Here is a 21,609-nt window from a genome sequence, read left to right as displayed (position 1 = left end):
TGCCACCGTGCCTGTTTTGTTCGCTGTAACTGTTTGTAAATAAGTATATTAACTTTGTCGTGGAAGTACGGGCTACGGCTCTCTTGTGGCTCTGTAATTATTAGGATATAATTTTCGACAAGCCAGAATCGAATCCTGAAATCCGCGTTGATTGCGACATTGCGACCGCAGCTGCGTGCTTTATATCTTTTCGTTCCAGCATGGTGAAGAAGAAAACTGGCAAGGATTTCTGCTGCGCTTGCACTGTATACCCGGTATGTGGAGTCCGCCAAGGACAACGGGCGCGGGTTTTCGCCTGTGCGCGCTGTATGAAGCTTGAGCTCGTACGGGCGAGCGCTGTGGTCGACTGCGCGCCGCGCTCCCTTCCACACCCACCCCAGGATCGAAACAAAGGCGAGGGCGCTTGACATGCGCGTTCTCCTTCGGTGATTTCGCAACGCTCTCACGACTGCGCCACTTCAGACGCCGGGGGTGCCGCCGCCGACGTGACGGGTCTCTGGGAAGGCGCTCGGGATAACCCGACACTGCGTGTGCGCTCGCCCTTGTCCGAGGCCGTTATTTGGTGAAGAACAGGCAGTCTTGGGCTGCTCTTTGTGAGGCGACACGTAGACCTCGGACTTACGCAGCCTGCCGCCACGTAAAGCCGCTTTTATAGCTCAAGGCTGTCCAGGAAGTTTTATCGCCTGGAAAGTGTCCTTACCTATAGCTCGCATCGAACCAGTCCGGCTGGATCGATGGCACTGCTTAGGCGGTGTCGTGGCATTTTTCCTCTATTCAGAAAATTTTCTTTCTTGCGGTTTGTGTGACGGATGGCCGGTCTGGTTGTGCAAACGGAAGACAGCGGCTCGTGCTGCTCGCGCAGGACACGAGGGGAACTTGAAGCCTGTACGAAGTGGCAGTCCAGAACGAACATTGGCTAGAATGGCCAAGGTATGAAGAGGTGAACACAACGGTGCCCTGGCTGCACTGAGAAATCGTTAGCGGACGGGATTGCGACTTGTGATTTTTTGTACGCTTTCTTGAAGCAGTGTGCGAAGCTTTTGTTCAGTGCCAGCCGACCGTGGCGGCGTTGGGAGCCAAAAACCTTAGGCGGACAAGTGAGGGGCTGAGAGGAGACGGAGCCACGAAATGCAGTACGGGCTGAATAAAGCTGAGAAGCGAGTGTGAAAAGCCACGTAGGACAGCTCCATCTAATGTATTATTCGTAGAAAAAAAATTATTTCGGGGCTCTTTCGGGCTGCGTTGATGATTCTCCGCCCACAAAAGGCACATTTCGTGTTGAAAATTAGGTTTTAAAAATTTTCCGCCAATTGATTCAAAGTTGCGATGTCAAGCCCGAAAAGCGGTCGGTGGTCGCCGTTTAGAATTGAACGACGGTGTAACCTAGATTATGGGATTGGCGCGAAAAAAAAAACGGTCTTGAAGTCACCGGAGTCTGCTTGCGAATTCAACTAGTGGTGGCGACACGTGTATTAATGCAAAAGCATTATACGTATGTCCCATTAGCACAAAAGCTGGCGTCCGTTACCGTCCACGGCACGAAATTCCCCAATGACGTCACCATGCTCTCGCATGACGTCAGCAGTAGAGTGTAAGATAGTGACGTCTGCAGCAAAGAAAAAAAATAAAATTCCTTCCCGTTGTGCGGGGAATTTGAACGAATGACTGCGAGGAGAGCACGGACCGCATAGGCAAAAAAAAAAGGCCACTAGACCTCGTTATTTCTCGGCAAAGAAAGGTGAATCTATAGTGTACGCGTTTCCTTACGGCTGTATGCTAATGAGTAGGTGTGTCAGTAGAAAGGAAGGAATCTTTAATGAATCTCGCAACAGAGCTCCACTATGAGATTATGCTTTCGCATTCAGAGCACGTAAGCAGTCTCAAGTGCCCTCCGTAAATTTTTGTGTTTGGATGTTTTATAAGTTTTCTCAGCAGGTTTTTTACTGGAAGCAGCTCCTCTGTCGTTAGAAGAAGGCAATCTATCTATACAGGCCTACTTAATTTGGTCGTCAGTGTCCCTTTGGCCGTAGGTTTAACCACCTTTTGTCGGCAGGCAACAGGTCCTTACAGAAATGCACGTTGAGTTTCAATTGACCGCTTAATGAGTCTGTGTGGAGTCTGAAACATTTAACTGAAAACAAACCTTATTGAGCTCGTTTGTTAAGACTTCAAAACGTTCTCTACCCATATGACTCAACAGGCAGCCAATTGCTTATAGGTCAGTTGAGTTTCATTTAAATTTTAGTAAGCGTGAAACCAATTTCCTGAGTCAATTAATTCTCTTTTAATTAGGTCCTGTGATTATTTCTCTAGGGCTTAATTGTTCACGAAACGCTCACAAAAAATTTGATCAGTAGTGTTTGAAGCCGAACGTTTGAGCAATAGTTATGAAACATTTACTTGAAGCATTGACACATTGGTGCAAATAAAAAAAAAGTTGGTCCAGCCATCTAAAGTTCACGTCAAGCATCGATTTAAAGGACTGAGTAATACTTTTGTTTGGCTATTCGACGACTGGACTCACTGAAATTAACATAACTTTGCAGATAAAGCTATTGGTTTGTGCCGCCAACAAATTGCGTCTTTGGCGCTGAAATTCCTTTAGAAATCTGCGGTTATTAAAGGGACTATGCTATGAAATAAAAGTCGCTTGCAAATGTTTCCAATGCTTAGAAATGATGCTAAGAAGCATCCACACTAATTATGAATGTTCGGAAGTGAGCAGGCAATTTATTATGAATTTTTAAAACCGTGTTTTTTTTAAATTCGCAGGCGATTGATGTTTTCGTAGTGACCGATTTTGAAAGTAAAATCGTGAAAATAGACGTCACTAGCTTCGTGACGTCAGCAGTCCCCTACACGCTGTCATTCGCTGGAGCCATGGCAGCCACGACGTCACGGGCACACTTCCGGTAGCCGTGAAAGTCGACTGCTCGCGCCGCCGCGCGAGCCGCTCGGGCTGTCTTCGCAGTGCGACATAGTTGGAGACCGGCGACGCAGACAAAGTCTGCCGACCATGTCTTCGCGACATCGGCCGCCGAGCAAAAACATCCACCAAACACGAACTCGATTTACGTTCATAAGAAGCTCTGGGATAGACGAATGTGAGAAATGTATCATTTCTGAAATTTCAACCTACAGCCGCCTGCTGCTGCTGCTTCTTGCGGCTCTGCTTGCGTCTGGTAGATCCGCTGCTGAAGGCGTCACGGAAATCGAGCACAACTTTGCTATGGGACGGGCTCGCAGTAAAGGCAAAGTGACTAGAGTAGTTCCTTTATTACGGCTCTGGCTAGTTCCGAAGCGCCCTCATCTACGGCATCGATGCGAAACCAGCTAGGCTTAGCGACGACCAGGGCAGCTGGGAGGCAAGCAGCGCAGTTTGTCGCTCGGCGCTCCCGCAGGTGGCGTCACCGCCGAAAGCTCGGTCTTGCGCAGGCATGCTATCATTGCTCGAATATAGCAGGCACCCTTTCCGATAGCATGGCTGTTTTGTTTTTTCTGTTAAGCAGCGACTGGCGGGCCGACCAGCCTGGATCCTGTCGGCCGTGGTCATAAAAATGAGCTTAAGATGTTTTTGGCGTAAATCATAAAGGTTTGTATAGAGAAATGTGAAAAAATATATCATTTTTGGGGATCGTTGATCAGTACCGAGTTGCTGGTAGAAGTAACAACTGTGATACGAGCAAATTTCTTGCCAGAATCGCTTCGCAGCTGCCGCTGGCCCGCCGTTGCTGTCCGCTAGCTCCGCCGCCGAAGGCGTCGCGGAAATTGACCGTAGTTTATTGCGAGATTATGCTGTTGACTGCTAAGGCATATTAAGAGTGTACCTTTTAATATAGCGCAGGCAACTTCCGAAGCGGCGTCCGCTGCGCCTTCAATGCGAAAGAAGCTATAGGCCTAGCGATGACCAGGGCAGCAAGGCAGCAGCGCAATTCGTCGGCCGGTGCGACCGCGGGCGGCGCCGTTGCGAAAGCTCGCTACTTAATTGCGCAGGCATGTTTTGTCGATGTTCGAGTATATATCAGGCGATCTTTCTGATAATATGGCTATTATGTATTTTCTGGTGCGAATTTCAACACCAAGCCAAGCAGCGGTCGGTCACTGCTGCGCGGTGGCAAAGCGTACGCTTTGAGCTTGGGCCAAGCGGCGCATCGATGCTTGCCACTCCGAGTGTCCCTGCTTGCAGTAGTGCGGCAGTTCGCAAGCGGCGACCGGTGCAGCGCGCCGGGCAAGTTTTCACTCATGTGTCGCCTGATTTACTCCCGTCGCGAGTACCACACTTCAGATATGCACTTCTGAAGGAAGCAAACACATGTCTTCCGGGGCGTCGTGGGTGTAGTCGTAGGTTATCGGTCAGGAGGTGCCAAGTTCGAGTCCGCGTGTTTGAGCATTTTTGTTTCTTTTTTAAATTTTAAGCCTTAAATAAACTCTGCCTTGTTTACCTGCGACCGACTGGATTTATTTTTCGTGCCATGCATTTCTGACCCAACAATCAGTGCCGCTCAGTGCTGGGCGGCACTCATTCTAGGTTCATAATCACGATTGTTAAGGAGTTTGGTTTACTATAAAGGTATTTATTTAAAAGAGTTATGACAAAAGAAGATTGAGAACGAGAAAGGGCCAAGGGTCGTCTCGCTAGTGCGCCATGGGAGTTGGCGGACCATCGGCCAACTGCCGTCGTGTGGAAGACCTGGCGCGGACACTCGGGGGACTGTTTTCGCCGGCGCAGTGTGACATAGAGCCAGACATCACGACCACACGGTTTTGGCAGACCGAATCGGCCGACTGTTGGCCTAGTATAACAGGCCCCTAAAACTACAACAGACAGCAAGCAAAGGAATCCGACGCGCACCGCAATCCAGGATGACGAGAGCACGGCCGGTCCCGAGGGAGCACGCGCGCCCCCGTCGGGATCGGTCGTGGGCGAGAGAGACCGGACCGACGCTGCTGCTGGGGTGCGACAACCGGAAGTCTCAAACCGAACGTCAGCTGATGACGTATTCATGGGCGGGGCCCTGTCCCAGAGCTGTTTTCTTTATTTTTTCTGGTGCGCCGCGTGTAGGAGTTGAGGCGGGAGAGGAGGATAGTAATTTTTAATCGTCTATTTCTTCATTGTTATTGATGCTGGCTCAAAAATTCTTGCGCTGGGGTGACGAGTCCTGAAATGCCTATCTCTCGACTGCTTTACGTAACCTCAATTAATTCATTGCATAGTCCCTTTAATACCTCAGTACTAATACGTGATAAAGCACCCTTCGTAGCAAGTGGGTAAACATGAGCCCATACGCTTCAGGCAGCTGACTGTAAGGGTGCAGCATGTTAATGCTATTCGATAATGCCGTCTCCACACACTTTGTACTTACTGCTTCTAGATTGCGGGCAGAGAACGTATTAGCTGTAAAATTCGATGACTCATTTTTTCATCATTTTTTTCATTTATTTGTGTCCATTTACAAGGAAATGGCAGAGGCCAAGGTAAAAGCTGCTTGTTGGCAGCTTGAGTGGTCCTTGGCCCCCTTTACGTATTGGTGGCAAAGAACACTTTTACAAAAGAAAAACAAATCAACATGGTTACATGTATCGCGATGACATGAGAGATGAACTCCGATGGTGTTAAGGTTGAGATGTGAATTCTGGCTTCTAAGTAAGAATTTAGTAGTCATAGCAGGGTGTTTCTATTATTTGATGACCGTAACTTGATCTGGAAACAGGAATGAACCATTTTTCAGCGCTGCGTGTGTCATATGTGGGCATGTTATTTTTTAGATTTGCTACATTTGTTATTGCGTTGCTAGTATCTTTTAGGTGGAAGTAGTAGGTGCGTAACAGAGTTCATTTGTAGAGATGGCTTTTTGGTGTGTTGTACTCGGTGTAAAGGTCTTCGGTGTCTGAGGTATAGGGCACGTTTTCAATAGCACGTATTATTTTTTTTGCATGAGTAGTATTTCAGTCAAATTAGAAGCTGATGTTGTACCCCATACAAAATGGCAATAATTTACATGTAAGGCAAACAGTGCATTGTATATGATCAATTTTGCTGACAGGGGTAGGAGGAAACGAGTTCGATGCAAGATACCTGTTATGCGGCTTAATTTCTGCAATATAAAATTCATGTGAGTGTCCCATTTCAATGCGCCGGTAAAATATACGTAAAGTGCTTTTACTGAACTGACAACCTCTATATTCTCTCTACCTATATGATATCGTGTGCGTTTGTGAAAGACACGCAAGTTTTGTCTTAAATATGACTGCTTGTATTTTCTTTGAGTTTCCTGTTCTAATGTCCTGGATCCACTTAGAGAGATGGGTTAGGAAATTGTTCGCTGCGTTAATCAGGCCTGTATATGAGTTTGATGATAAAAAAAACACTAGCGTCGTCTGCGTAGTTTGTGAATTTTGCTTCTTTGCGGATAAGAACAACGTCATTTATGTAGATGTTGAATAGAAATGAACTAAGGGTACCTCCCTGAGGGACGTCTACTTGTATTTGTCGTGTGGATGATGTGTGAGTGTTTATGGTCCCATATTGCTGTCGGTTTCTAAGGTAGGATGTCAATAACTTTAGAGGAAGGCCTCTGAAACCGTATCTTCCCAGCTTGTTTATTAGGAGGTGATGATTAATACAATCGAACGCTTTTGTAAAGTCTATGAATAGACCAGTTACAAGTAACTTTTCTTCGGGGTTTTGCAGTATGTATTCTTTCCGTGTTACAGGTGGTAGTTCGGTTGATTTACCTTGCTGAAAGCCCTACTTGGCGTCTGTAATTAGTTGATGTTTCATGCTGAAAGGTGTTAATTGGTTATGAATGACTTTTTCAAGCCCTTTATAAAATTGTGAGAGAATTGATATCGGTCAGTAATTTTATGTTGAGCTTGTCCCCTTTCTTATATAACAATGTTAATTTTGCAATGTTCATCTTTTTTTCTAGAATAGCACCAGATGTTATGCATATGTTGTAGATATGAGCCAACACTGGTGCAATGTCACATATAACATGTTTGATAGGCCTTATTTGGAGGCCATCAGCGTCGCAGCTACATGAATTTTTCAGTTTAAGAAAAACTGAACAAACTTCAGCAGGGGTTGTCGCTTGAAAAAATATAGCGTCTTTATCTGGAGGGCACTCAAACACATACAGTAGGCTTTGTGATGAATAGGAATCAGTGTCCGTAAAGTGTTGGTTAATTGCATTAACTAAGTGATCTCCGGGTTATAGAATGACGCGCATACATTGTTGGTTTCGTCAAACCTTAAAAGCGTACCGCTAAGTGCGTTCGTGATTTTTCAGAAAGGTTACAAGCGTACTGGATGTTTTACTGCATTTTACCGAAAAAAATAACTTCATAACGTCCTGGTAACCAGGATGTGAGCTGTTACCATTCAACATATGGAGAGGACGGACTGAATGCACATTCCATTTCCACTTGATAGAACGTATCGACGGAGTTCAATTGAGTCTCAATTGCCGCTCTGTATTTTGTTTCAATTGGAGCGTGGTGGTCAATTTGTTACGGTAGCTGAATGGAAAACCTCAATATAGATTCAATTTTTATTATCTGAATTCTAATAAGGGAGTAATTACCCAATGATTAATTACTCCCTTACTACAAGTCTACTCCACCTTGAGGGTTTCGGCTAGACATTTGATGAAATACTTACGTTGAGCAGATTAAATTAAACGTCTATTTGAACCCATAAAGTATTTTTTGTAAGGGGGGAATTCATAGGAAACGGAATGTACAGCCTTTGTCGAAAGTGTAGAGGGCAAGTAGTTTGCTTCTGCCCCGTGTAGTTAGGCTCTTGTACAGCGTCCCTGAAATCCCTAACTTTGGGAGGGGCGAGGGAGAGAGTTTCTCTCGTCTCCGACAGAAATTTGGCACGCAGCATGGCTCAAAGCAAACCCTTTTCGAAAGGCGCTGTACCAAGCGAAGATATGATCATGCTTTGCGAACGTCGCTTGGTGCATCAATTGTTGCACTAGGTCGGTGGGATGCATGCATTGAAGGGATGACTTCCGTGTGTGCGGCGTTTTTCCGACAGATTTTCATTTTTATCCAGAATGATTCTGTTTCGGCGCCGTGAGCGCGCGATTCCATTTCATGCTGATGTCGACCCTGCGAAAATGAGCACGTCGTCGTGTCGAGAGCTGTGAGTGGCGTGCCTTGGCCTCGCGTGCTGCACACAGTCGACATCAGAGATTTCCGTGCCCCGACTCGTGTGGCTCGCGCACGGACGGTATGCAGAATTTAATGAGTCCGCCGTTAAATACGCGTCTGAAAAGATTTCGTTTCTGAGCTGTCCTCGTAGCGTTGGCCAGCCCTGACGACGGGCCGTCTTGCCTCGTGCGCGAGCAGCAGGCCGACGTCCAGATCGAGAACGAGGGCAACCGCGCCGACGAGGGCAAGTTCGAGCTGAACCCGGACCACTCCAACTACGTGCTGGTGCGAGACGAGACGGTCAACAGGACGGGCCTCAACCACTTCGTGCTGCGCCTCGAACAGCGGCTCATCAACCTCTCCGACCAGGGTGAGCAGCCAACAACCACAAAGGAAGTGTCGGTCCGTATCGTGAGGTGTCTCCGATATCCGCTACTTTTCGTAGCTGGATACCGTTCTCACCTTCCTTCGCCGATTTCGGGTTGTAGCCACCCGCGTGACCGGCGCCCGGCCATGTTCGCAGAGAGTTGCTGGCGCTCGGGCCGTAGGCGGTGCACGAGTTGCGCAAAGAGTTCGTCCACGCAGAGTCTCGCACGGTTGAGGAGGTGCAGGTGGCAGCTCTTACGCGAAAGAGTGTATGGCATAGTGTTAGCTACTGAAAGAGGACAGGCCGCAGCCTCAGTTCGCCTCGAGGCATGGCCGAAGGTGGGTATCACAGTGCGATAGGCAATGTGAAGAGCTCGCACTTACCCAGCGCTGCAGACTGCGGAGCGATGCGCACATACCCAGATGTATATACGTGTGGGCCGCAGAGCAACAAGGTCCCGATGTGCAGGCTTTGTGAAATGGTTTAAGTCCGAGGGGGTTTGCTATGAAGCCGTGTAGTGAGGCTTTTATCGTAAATTGCGAGAAATCTCCAAGCAAACGTACTTATGTTTAAAAATTTGAAAGTTTCGGAGCCCGCTTGGCTCTTTTTTCACAGGTGACAACAGGCTGCTGCTTTACGTCTTTAAGTACTTGACGGCCAACTGCTCCTAGCTGTCACTCCTGAAGAAGGAACCGAGCCGGCTCTGACGCGTCGAGACTTTTATATTAAAAAAGTTTGCTTGGAGATTCCTCGCAGTTTACCGTAAGTTGTCAAACCCAGCCGGACCTAAATTTAAGGAATATTTTTTTTTCGTGATGAGCCAAATCCAGACATCCAATTTAAGTAAGTAAGGAACTGTAAGTTCGCCCATATATCTTTTCTTTGAAAGGCTATAAAAATTAAATGGTCCATATAGCTGGCATTTTAATACATGTCATGTAACAGCTTTCAGTGCGCTGCTGCGGGGAAAAAGCTTCCGCGTTTTTTTTTTATTAAAGAGGTTTGTTGCCTCAGGGAATCAGTAGGCGAACTTGGGATGAAGGATGCAGTAATAATGAAAGTAATGGAAACACGTTAACTGATTTTACGAAGTCCAGTAGTGAGCGATGGTATGATTCCTGCGTGCAGGCAAAATGTGAAGCAGGGCTGCTCGGTGAAAGACCCACTACCTTCAGGTATCGGATCCTTGTAGGCTTGAGAGCGGGGTAGTCCCACAGTAAGTGGTGAATGTCGGCTTCAGTGTGCTCGCGTTTACATATCGGGCACCCTGGCCGAGGAAACAATTCTCGGTACTGAGGCCACTTCCGAGTGATGGCTGGTGTGTGGGCAACCGCGACCAGGATCCTCCGAAGCGCAACCTCCTCCTGGTTCATTAAAAAAAAAAAACCCTCATGTTTAGTTTTGCGTGATGCCCTTGTAGCATGCGTGGAAGTGTTCCTCTTACCTTCAAGAGATTTGAATCCCCGTGGGCTCTAAACTAAAAAAGAAGGCTGTCTATACATGTGAGGCCCGCAGGGCTGAGAACGCCGCAAACGAAAACTTGGCAAACAGGCTGCTGCTGCTATTATATCGGGTAAGGACCTGGCGCAGCACAAGAACTCTCACAAGTGAGGCAGACAGGCCAGTGCTCTACTGACAACTGATTACGTTATGCTTAGTCGTTACTCAATTGAATGAGGCGTCAACTAGCCCATCAAATTGCTGCTAATGCATAGCTCTCCGCTGAATTTCTCTCATTACGCAGCATGGTGTAGTTACTGTGTATTTCTTCTCTGAGTGACAATGCGCTTGCTTGCTATTACGTGGCACATGCCGTAGTTGCTATGGGGTCAACGCACTTGGCGGCTGAGCTCGAGGGCGTGGTCTAAACCTGAAGCGCCTTCCTTCCTTCCTTCCTTCCTTCCTTCCTTCCTTCCTTCCTTCCTTCCTTCCTTCCTTCCTTCCTTCCTTCCTTCCTTCCTTCCTTCCTTCCTTCCTTCCTTCCTTCCTTCCTTCCTTCCTTCCTTCCTTCCTTCCTTCCTTCCTTCCTTCCTTCCTTCCTTCCTTCCTTCCTTCCTTCCTTCCTTCCTTCCTTCCTTCCTTCCTTCCTTCCTTCCTTCCTTCCTTCCTTCCTTCCTTCCTTCCTTCCTTCCTTCCTTCCTTCCTTCCTTCCTTCCTTCCTTCCTTCCTTCCTTCCTTCCTTCCTTCCTTCCTTCCTTCCTTCCTTCCTTCCTTCCTTCCTTCCTTCCTTCCTTCCTTCCTTCCTTCCTTCCTTCCTTCCTTCCTTCCTTCCTTCCTTCCTTCCTTCCTTCCTTCCTTCCTTCCTTCCTTCCTTCCTTCCTTCCTTCCTTCCTTCCTTCCTTCCTTCCTTCCTTCCTTCCTTCCTTCCTTCCTTCCTTCCTTCCTTCCTTCCTTCCTTCCTTCCTTCCTTCCTTCCTTCCTTCCTTCCTTCCTTCCTTCCTTCCTTCCTTCCTTCCTTCCTTCCTTCCTTCCTTCCTTCCTTCCTTCCTTCCTTCCTTCCTTCCTTCCTTCCTTCCTTCCTTCCTTCCTTCCTTCCTTCCTTCCTTCCTCACCGCACGGCACAGTTGTGGTGTCCACCGAGAATTGAGACTGTTGCTGCGCCTTTCCTCAACTTGTATTTTTCTCTTCAGCGGCCTTGCCAATGATTATCACCATCGAATGAACGGAGTGAAGACGATGCAGTGAACGATATCTATCGCACTGCGTGTAGGTGTAGAGGATTCCTCGCTTTAATCTATATTTATGCCGTTCTGGGTCGACGCCGTCGAATCTATGTGCGTCATGCGGGGACGTTGAAACGATAGATAATTTCATCCTCCACTGCCGGCAGGTTTGTACGGCACAAAATTCAGTTTTTACAAAATCCTTTCGCTCAATTATGACTGCAGTTTACTCTTTCCGTCCTCCTTTCTTTCGGTGCAACCGTCAAAGGGCATGTCATTAAAGGGGCTGTGAAGGGGGCTTTAAAGTTGCGGCATGCCTGGGATATTGAAGCACGGCGCTTCACGAATAGTGTTCAGCAAGGATTTTTTAAATTCGCTTTGTAGAAGCTGAGTTATCTGTAGTTAAAATTTGAATTTCAGCGTCTTCGCGCCTTTCCCTCTTCTCTCGTCACTTTTTGCACGCCGGAAGGTAGGCGCTCCTTCGCCGACCCTTCTCTGGGAGCGGAGCTTCCCGACCCGCCGGAGCTAAACAGCTTATTGGCCGCGGCCACAGTAGCTGCCTGACGTCTGCAAGAATCTAACCAATGGCCACCTCTCGCCATGTCTACGCAGATGCGGGGGACGGAGGAGGGCGCGAGCATGAAAAAGTCGCCGGGAAGGGCTCGCCAACTTTGACGCGTGATTGTGGGTCGTCTGCTGCGTGTAGAAGAGTATTATTTGGCTTTGGTTTTCATGGCAACACAGTGCAGTGATTAAGTGAGTTAATGTGCTCTCCTCGGAAGGCGTTTCAGAGCCCCTTTAAGGGGGTGTGTCAGCTTCTTCACAAGTATATTATTGAAACCGGGAGATTGTTGTGTTAACTTCTCGACGCCATTTCTTTCCTCTCAAAATTATTTTCTTTCTGATTGATTCTTTAAAATTCAGTTATTCAACCCAGACCGCATTGTTTCCTCGATTTTCATTCCGATTCCCTCAATATGTATCAAAATTCGTTATTTTCTTTTCCTCTCAGATTCCTCTATATTTATGAGCCGCTTGAAATAAACCTGTATGAGCTCTTTCCTGTTTGGATCTGCGCTAAACCCTGGCCAATCCCCCACCGTGGGCATGCGCCATCGTATTTGAGGCAACAACAACAACCTGTTATAGCACGCAACGCGAGAGGCTGCGGAAAATAGTATGTTGCGGAGATGGTCGATTGATGAAAGACATCTGGAAACTAAGCTACTCAGTTTGTGACGCCGCTGGTTAGAATCCCTCTTGAGGCTGTTTTTTTCTCTTATGAATACCATGCGGACGGAAAGTATCGGAGTATTTCGAATTAATCCTCCTTTGTGTTCGCCGCGGTTGATGGAACATGGTGGCCTTTCAGTGGCCGATAATGGGAGCTGAAATGATTTTAATGCCTAACAAAAAAAAAACGATGTGTAATTTTGTTCCGCTGTTAGCAACCGACGTTGCACCGAAGTGACTGAATGTGCTATAGCAGCAACCGATTTTCCCTCGGTCTAGCACGGTGTCCCACAGTGACAACTAGGGCCTTCTATTAAATTACAGTCTATGAATTTATGTCACGAGCTTACTGAATGGCTCGTTCGTCGGCGATTTTAAAGGCTGTGGACAGAAGTGAAGTTCTCACCGTCTCACTTGTAGAGCGCATAGTTGTTTGATCAGAGCTCTCTCTGCCATTCCTGAAAAATGAGTGTAACGGATATGTCATTGAGGTGGCGTTTTCGACCTGTCCTTTCGCCCTGTCCCCTGCCTTCATCCCTTCTCCTTAATTCACCCTCCCTGCAGTTTCTGGCAGTCTATGGGACAGCTGTAAGAGCAGCTTGCCCCAGTCAGCCGGGTGCAGAGTCTTTGGACAAAATGACTCAGTGTCGGTCTCATGTGCAAAACTCCTCGTGCGGCCAGGCACATATTGGACAGACCTTATGGTTTCTTATGGTTCGGCAAAGGTCACCAACGACTGCGGTCCGACCTTCGAACCAGCCGCACAGTGAGGCACCGCTGCGGTGCACTCAGCCTCCGCAGGGAGGAGAGCGGCTCGCCGCAAGGAAACGTCCCCCACTCAGCGACATACACAGCACGCCTGGTTGATGTAACAGACGCACACGAGGCGACATGAGCGATAGGCGCTGCTGCAGTTCTGCGATCTCCCTCGCGGCGACCAGTGGGTCGGTTCGCGAGAGAGTGGGAAATCAACGCAAGGTATTCACGACGTCGCTGCGGGCGTCGTTGCCGGTGCTTAAATTGCGGGAGCACAGCCTTTCTTTCGGAAAGACGTTGTTTTATTATTTATCCAGCAAAGACTGCTCCAGCCCTCTGTTTGTTGAGCTACTCGAGTGTTTTGCTAAGGAATCCTGATCGGTATGCCGGGGAGGTTTCGGAAGTGACCATCAACCATGATGCATAATAAAGAGTTCTGGTTTCTGCACACGCATAACTGATTTCAGGTATTTTCTTGTTGTCCTGTGTGCAGCTTTTCTCTGCGGTATGTGCAAATTCCGCGTTTTCTTCCTAAACCCTCTTTGGCGAGTAAGTGCTCGTGCTGTCCCCTTCTTCCTTTCTCCTTGGTCTGTTCGCGCTTTCTTTATTCAGAATGCAGTGCCAGCTAGGCCAACTGTCCGCACTGCTCGATGCCCGCAGGCCCGGCGTCCTCGGCCGGCGGCGACAAAGAAGGCGGAGGTGGCGGTGCCGAGCTGCCGCTCATTGCGCTGCTCGTGTCCGGGGGCGACGGCTGCGCGCGGCTTGTGCTCGAACACCTCAAGCGCCAGCTGCCCGTGGTGGTGTTCGAGGGCAGCGGAGGGCTCGCCGACCTGCTCGCCTTCGCCTACCGGGAGGTCCAGCGAAGGTGCGTCGCATCGCCCCTATTTGTGCGCGGCGCGGGACATGTACTAATCTCAGATGCTTTTAGTCTATAAACAACTCTGTGCCGCCTTTCCTAAAAACGCCCAAAGGGTGACGACGAAGGGGAAGGGGAAAGGTCAGCTGAGCGGTCACTTGTCCCCTACATCTTTGCCTCTTGGGAGCATAGTCGGTTACACCTTGACAATGCGGCGATGCCCCGCCTCTCAATGCGCCTCAGCTTGGTATACTTCCGCCTGCCAGTCGCGGCAACCCTTTGAGGACACGTCACAGCACATTGATGGACCGATTTCCAAACGGCCGCTCGCTCCCCGGTGTGTACATTCCCTCGACTGTACAGGCGTGGCAAGCCGGCTACGCGTATTTTGTGCAGTTTATCATACTTACTTAGGACCAAGTTCTGCCAGGCCCGTCCACCCAATTCGGAGCGCTGCGGCGTGAAGGAAAGAGGGCAGCAAGCGCCAGCGTCGTCACTCTGCATCAGCTGATCGCGCGCTGTACCGACTGGCCGACGGCCAATGAGTACGCGGTGAATAATTACTCTCTTCCGTTTATGCCACAAAACTTAGTCGTCCATATTCGCGCCGTCCGTGTGTGAGCTGCAAAGCGTGCCGCATACTTGGCACTCGTATTTTCTTTAATGCCGACTTGTGGTTGTGAGTAGAATACCACGACCTTTTATTTCTTTGACAGTAGCAAATTTCATTCACTGAAAGGAGGAAAAAAAACGTGATTTCGTCTTTTTATCCTGGCCCGATCGCTCAGCTTTTCCGAGCCAGCTTTAAGCAAGCATTTTTTTCTTGTTTCCGTCGGAAATGACTTATGCTTATTCATGTAAGCGTCTTCTGGTTTGCAGAGCTGTAGAGCTTGCTCCAAGCGCGGGAGTTTTTTTACTTAGGGCTGTTCTAGGAACTCTTTTATCTGTCGGAGAGGCAGAACGGTAGTGAAAAGACAGTGGAGGTGGGGCCTCCGCTGCCTTCTCGTTTCATCTGACATTTGTTCTGTTATAGTTGGCTGTAGTGAAACTAGTAGTAGTATAGTAGGATTGGTATTTAGGACAGGAGAGGACGCAGCAACTGCTTCGCTTTTTCGTGGACGCCTCAACGGCGCCGTCAGGGAAAGAATGAAGGACGGAGTGAAGGAAGAAAGAGAGAGGGCGGTACCCTAGCGGAGGGCCCCGTATAAATTTCGACCCCATGGGGATATTTAACGTGCCTGACATCGCACACACGGAGGCTTCAAGCAAAGCGAGACAGACACCCGTCTCACGTCTGCTGAGAATGACAGCTCAATCTGTGAGGCGCGCGTGCGCTACTCCCGCCATGTTCATCCTCATACACGACCGTGTCAACGCAGTCACGCTGTCCACCGTGCACGGCTGCTTAGGCGGCCAAGTCTACCGTTGGCGGCCTCAATTCGCGAAGATCAACGAAAAAAAAAAAGCGCGCCTGTTTAGTCGCGATCGCCGTGGGTTCCTGTCAGGCAGCTGTTCTTAACGAGATGTGATCGGACGAAGCCGCATGGTTTCACTGCGCTCACAACGGGGCATTGCGCCGGCGCTCGCTCATTGTGGTCGTGTTATACGCCGTGCTTGTCAACACAAAGGCGCTTAGTCTCGGGCACCGTGACAACACGCTGCACTGGTATGCATTGCATTCCATGTACGAGCTTGTGGTCGTTGACGAAGAAACATGGATTGAGGACACGTGCGCAGGGGAACGCTGTAATACAGTCTGCGCGTCCCTATTTGATAACAACTGCGTCGATCGGCCGTGAAGTTGTGGCACCTAGACCCGACGGCGGTCGTTTGTAGAAAGCATTTATGTATGTTTAGGGAAGGCATGTTTGCAGAATGCATTTACAACCGCGTAATTGTTATAATCGTTTTGTTTTCACCTCTGGAAGCCTCGAAAAAAAAATGAAACGTTTAGACTGACTCCGAAGCCTTGCTGATTATTCCCGATGGTGGCCACGCGTTGCTCTTGACTGTGATGGATGGCGGAGGTACGGGCTGCATTGCTTAATTGCAATTAGAAACAACCAGGGAACGAACACACGCGCACAAGGGAAAGACGCTCGATGTCCGTCTAAACTGAACGGATGCCACGAACTCTTGATCATTTATAGCCAGTTCTGTGGTCGGATACAACTTAAGTCTGCGCTGCATCTCCGTCCACAATGAGTAGCGCCACACACGATTCCTCCGCGACGAAAGTGTTGTCCCTTACTAGAGAATTTCTTGTAGCCTAAACAAGAAGCTAATCGCGAGAGACCAAATTACAGGCGCAAGAATTTTTGATGCCTGTGGCTCGTTTGATATAGTCAAATGTTAAAAAGTTGATTTAGTTTACTACTGTCATTGGTAACACGGGACGCCGCAAACCATGGTCCGCGGTTACCAGCTGCTGTTTTGGTTTGGTTTATGGGGGTTTAACGTCCCAAAGCGACTCAGGCTATGAGAGACGCCGTAGTGAAGGGCTCCGGAAATTTCGACTCCCAGGGGTTCTTTAACGTGCACGGACATCGCACAGCACACGGGCCTCTAGAATTTCGCCTCCATCGAAATTTGACCGCCGCAGCCAGGATCGAACCCGCGTCTTTCGGGCCAGCAGCCAAGCGCCATAACCACTCAGCCACCGCGGCGGCTTACCAGCTGCTGTTTTAGCGCGACAGCGTTAAGGCTCCCGTTCGGCAGAAAATTCGCTGTCGTCGGCGTGGTGAGCGAAAAATCTCCAGAGAAGCATTATAGGTGGGCCACCTAGGTCACGTTGCCTTGTGGCGTCAGCACATGCTGCCCACCGGATTGTGAGGAAACCGACCAACGTGGCGGGTGGCAGTTTAATTAATTATTGGTCCAAGAGGTTTCTCGGGAAGAGCAACCTCGTTCGCACAAGGCTCACCACTGGCAGCACCTGCCATCGCAGGGCAGTGGAGCACCGCTTAACCGCTGCGCCAGGAGTGGTATGAGGGCCCCCAGGGATCTATGAACATAATGTCGAGAATGACCAATTCTGAATATGTGGCTATTAACCCATTTTAATGCTATTGCGTCATGCCCATAAGCTGAAGCTTAAGCTAGCCCCAAGCCGCCGCGGTGGCTGAGTGGTTATGGCGCTCGGCTGCTGGCCCGAAAGACGCGGGTTCGATCCAGGCCGCGGTGGTCGAATTTCGATGGAGGCGAAATTCTAGAGGCCCGTGTACTGTGCGATGTCGGTGCACGTTAAAGAACCCCAGGTGGTCGAAATTCCCGGAGCCCTTCACTACGGCGTCTCTCATAGCCTGAGTCGCTTGGGACGTGAACCCCCCATAAACCAAGTTAGCCCGTTTTTTTTTTCAAAATGTTGTATCCTACCAAAGAGGACGCGTAACACGTGTGGCACTTGTCTGCCGCCTGTTGCATTAACCTCGTTCCAGTGCCACTGGTCGCTTCCATTGATGCCTGTGTATCCAGTGCCACTGTGCGCCAGAAGTGTCGGCCACGACTGTTGCTGCTGCCCATTGTTGTAGTCAGCACGGCCGCGGCATGCTTGTCCGCGTAGTTCTCGTGGTTAAGTGTGTCGCACCCAATAGAAAGCCGCTGGCTTCTTCCAACGCGGCGCAGGAGTCCCGCCGTGTGGGACGCTGAGTTCGTGGAGGGCTTCCTGAAGCCCGAACTGGCCTCCATGCTGTGCCTGCTGTACCCGGCGTACCGGGACAACGCCCTGGCGCGAAACCTGCTGCGCGACCGCATCGTCGAGTCTGCCCGGCTGGCGTGCCAGTCGCACTGCCTCACGCTCGTCGACATCCGCAGCCGCTCGTGCGACCTCACGCGCCTCGACGAGATCCTGCTCAACGCCTTCTTCCGCGGTGCGTGCCTTCCAACTTCACCGCTTTTCAACGGTGATTTGGCTGGAAAGAATCTCAATGTCTTACTTAAAAGGCAGCAAGCACTCAAGGGGGAGGTAGTAAATAATTTGCAGGCTGTTAATTGCTGGCGTAAAATGCACAATGACATTTATTTTCAAGAGGAATTGAGCTGCTCCTTTTTCTAAATATTTTTTGGGTCCTTTAAGTGATGGGAACAAATGCTTGTAATTTTGTTCTTATATGTTCTCATAAAGTTTCTCCTATATTCTGCTAGGTGGCGGCACCTAAACGGAAGCTGTAGTCTTCTTGTATAATATAAATGGGAACACTAGGAAGCTGTAGAACAGTGCCTTTAAGAGAATCGAGCCTTGTTTCTTCTGATGGCAGGATGTCACTAAAGATATTGATAGTTATACTTCTTTTCAGCCAAGAACATGGCTGAGGAGATGGAAAAATTTTTAATTCGAAAATTACAGCAAAATTTCAGTCTTGAAGAGGGGAACTCGTAGTCCATACTAAAAAGAAAGCATTGAATAGAAAATGCTGCTGACAAATAGATGTGCCCACGTCTCCTTATGCCAAGTCTGCCCTCACAATGACACAATGCAGTATAACGGTGGGACCATGTTTTGGTGCACAGAAAAGTTTGGTTTACAATCGAACTCAGCTCATCGTCATTCACCATTGGTCCATTGTAACATGCGCTATTGCAAACGAGTTTCCTGGACGCGTCAGCGGTAGGCACGTAACTGCGACACCTGGTAGGTTAACTGACCTCATCAAATATTTGACACCAAGTTCTCTGCATTTATTTGGCCTCACCGATTAATTCCTCTAACAACAGCGTATGATTACACGCAGTGCTTAAAGTCCCACCAAAGTCCCACCTAGAACGTAGGGACTGCGTGAATCTGAAGCAAGCAACCATTTTTTATGCCTCTTGTGAGTGGTGGTCAAAACATTCCTTCTCTATCGTTTCAAAAATTTCACTGACTGGTGGTGTGAGGTCACGGGCTTCCCTTTTTCTTCCACCCTTTGCGTAGTGCCGCTGACCTAGTATTTTTCTCCGTCTCGAGTTTTGGAAAGCATGTGAATTATTCTTACTCAAATACACAACAGCGAGCACGCTGGCAAAGCGTGGGGATTGTTTGTTTCAGGTCTGTGACATAAACTGAGCAAATACTGACATTTTAAAATGATTTTTCACCTTCGTAAAATGATGTGTAAAACTCTTTCCCTCTTTATTAGTGCGAAAGCACTAATCCGGAGGTTCAGAGCCTAGCATATCTGTAGGTCCGAGAAGCGCGAGCGCTTCGTTCCGCGGCACTGCCCACTCATTATCGTTTTCTGCGTAGCAAAAATCTGTTCTTTCGCACTGATTCAAACGTGGGAAACATTCTCTGTCATTTTTTACCCTCTCCACCTGTGCTCGAAACACTGCGAACCCTCTTCGATGTAGCCAGACTTTAAGCACTGAACAGGCCTATCAGAGTCTGTCAAGCGCTGGCGTTGCTTGCTTAATTGTGCTCGACAGAATGCTCCCCATGAGCAATAGATTGAAGGCTCTCATCCTTCTTTGCGTTTAGATGGTAGTACTACACAGTGCACTATAACGGCTGCTTGCGCGAGTGGCATTTTTTGGTCCTTCTTTGCAATTTTCAAGTCCCAGCAAAGCTTCAATTCCGAAAGTTTTTTTTCATGAGCTGATGTGTATTATAGCTTGGTGCTTCATCTCACATCCCAGCACAAAGGCCTGAACGGATTCTCCGGCAGAACCAAATGAAGAAGGACCTTCTGCTTACCATCGACTGGAACTGCCCTGACGTGGCCATGTCGCAGGTCTTCCTAAAGGACCCGTCGTGTAAGTTTCAGGTAAGCAGCGTACTTGGGCTCATCATCATCATGAGTGAACAGTTACTACTGACATCTGTGAATATAGGTGGCTCTATGTCGGCAAAAGTTAGCCCTACAAAGAGTAATAAGCACAGATGTGTGCCGTTTTACTCCGTAGGTACCGGCGACCGCGCACGAGTCACTAGTGAGTTTTAGCATGGCATACCATGCATACCGTCACCCAGCCATCAATGCGCATCGGTATGCTAAAGTTGATGAATGGGCAGCTAGGACACTTTTGTAAGGGGTAGGTAGCGCGTTGCGTATTCATGACGGCGTATTGACATTTCCTTTGCCTTCAAGAGTTCGTGCTTTTGCTTCCCCGTCTCACGATGGCCATGACCATCCTGGCATATTGCCTTGGTGCAGGTGGACCGGGACATCTTCGAGGAGGCCCTTTTGCGCCCGGGCCGCGAGCAGTTTGTGCATATGTTCCTGGAGCGAGGCTTCCGTGTGCACAAGTATCTGACCCCTCGGCGGTTGAAGCAGCTCTTCAAGAAGGTCCAGAACGAGCAGTTCTTCCGATCCGTCTGCTGGGAGGGCGCCCTGGGACGAAGCCCCGTGGGTTACTCCTCCTTTCCGCTGCTTGGTTCGGTGTACGGTCACACGGAGCTTATGTTTGCCAAACCACGCTGCAACAGCGGCATGTCTTGCTAGCTGAGTTTCTGTTGCAGCGACGGCTGCTAAAGAGACTATGAAACGATATTTACCGAGGCTATCTAAAGCGGACGAGCGATAGGGTTTGCTCACACCTCTAGAACTTTTGAGTTAGCCCCATTAACACGGAAGGAATCTGAGATCAAAAATGACTCTCCTCCTTTCATCTCTCAACTCACATCCCAGCGTGCCGGAAAAAATAAAGAAATCACAGTGGAACTGCTCCAGCTCATGATTGTGTCACGCGTCGACACTCGGTTTGTTTACTTCCGGTGGCCACACCGGTCGGCGCGATCGCTTGCGTACCTTTGTCCGCTGTCATTGCGAGCTCATCACGGGTCAGAGCTCAAGGTGCGGCTTCTGCAAGAACACCATGAATTTAACAGCACAGTCTGGGACACACACAGAGGACGAAGAATGAGAACGAACACGGCGCTCATTCTTCATCCTCTGTGTGTGTCCCAGATTGTGTTGTTAACTTCATGGTGCTTCGTAACCAACTAGCCCACCAAAACGTCCTTCTGCAAGAGACCGCGACAAGTGTGCCTTGTGGAGAGACCCGCTGCTGAAAGCCCGCCAGCAACGGCTCGTCGGCGAGATCACAGGACTCACTCGTCGAGTGGGACGACTGGAGTCGGCTGCGCACATGCATGATTCCCGGTGGAGACTACTGCAGACGAATGCTCCCGTACTGGAAGCGTAGCCATGACGTCATACTTGCAGCAAATTGCAGTGCCGGGCTCCCTGTCGCTGACCATGACATTACCAGTGCTCGTGACGCATACATTCTAGGAAAGTCACCCCAAAAAGGCCAACAGCACGGTGGTCAGTCGGCGATCTTCAGAACTGTTTTATAGTGCCTTTAAGAATACGTTTCCCTGTTTTGTGGCATCAGCGGCATTGGCGTAACGTGAAAGAGAAACGTGGAGCAAAGAGAAATGGCGCTGCTCGCTTGCTCGCCACAGCATTAAAACATTACGCATGGATAAATGGAGGGTGGAAGTTAGGATCGTCCCTTTTGTAGGAGGTGGTGGCAGTTGCCACCATGCATGGCTTTTTTCCCTTCTATTTTCTTTAAGGAGTACGTCAAACTTCATGATAGTATCGATAAATTTGGAATTTTTCTTTAAATACAATACAGCACGGATTTATGGCTCC

The 21,609-nt window shown here is 49.0% G+C and overlaps 1 protein-coding gene across 2 annotated transcripts in view; it reads left to right on the top strand.

Moving 5' to 3' along the window:
• LOC144127891 (transient receptor potential cation channel subfamily M member-like 2) overlaps positions 1-21,609 on the top strand; it is a 223,971-nt gene that overhangs the window by 90,003 nt on the left and 112,359 nt on the right. For both annotated transcript variants that reach the window (XM_077660865.1, XM_077660864.1), the window contains exons 4-8: positions 8,356-8,527; positions 13,837-14,041; positions 17,657-17,901; positions 19,646-19,773; positions 20,164-20,355. In XM_077660865.1, the coding sequence (XP_077516991.1) occupies positions 8,356-8,527; positions 13,837-14,041; positions 17,657-17,901; positions 19,646-19,773; positions 20,164-20,355 (942 nt within the window). The remainder of the gene's footprint in view (positions 1-8,355; positions 8,528-13,836; positions 14,042-17,656; positions 17,902-19,645; positions 19,774-20,163; positions 20,356-21,609) is intronic.

Source organism: Amblyomma americanum, chromosome 4 (genome assembly GCF_052857255.1).
Source record: "Amblyomma americanum isolate KBUSLIRL-KWMA chromosome 4, ASM5285725v1, whole genome shotgun sequence".
Lineage (NCBI taxonomy): Eukaryota > Metazoa > Arthropoda > Arachnida > Ixodida > Ixodidae > Amblyomma > Amblyomma americanum.
The sequence above is the reverse complement of the archived record's forward strand: the minus strand, read 5'-3'. Positions and strand labels throughout refer to the sequence as shown.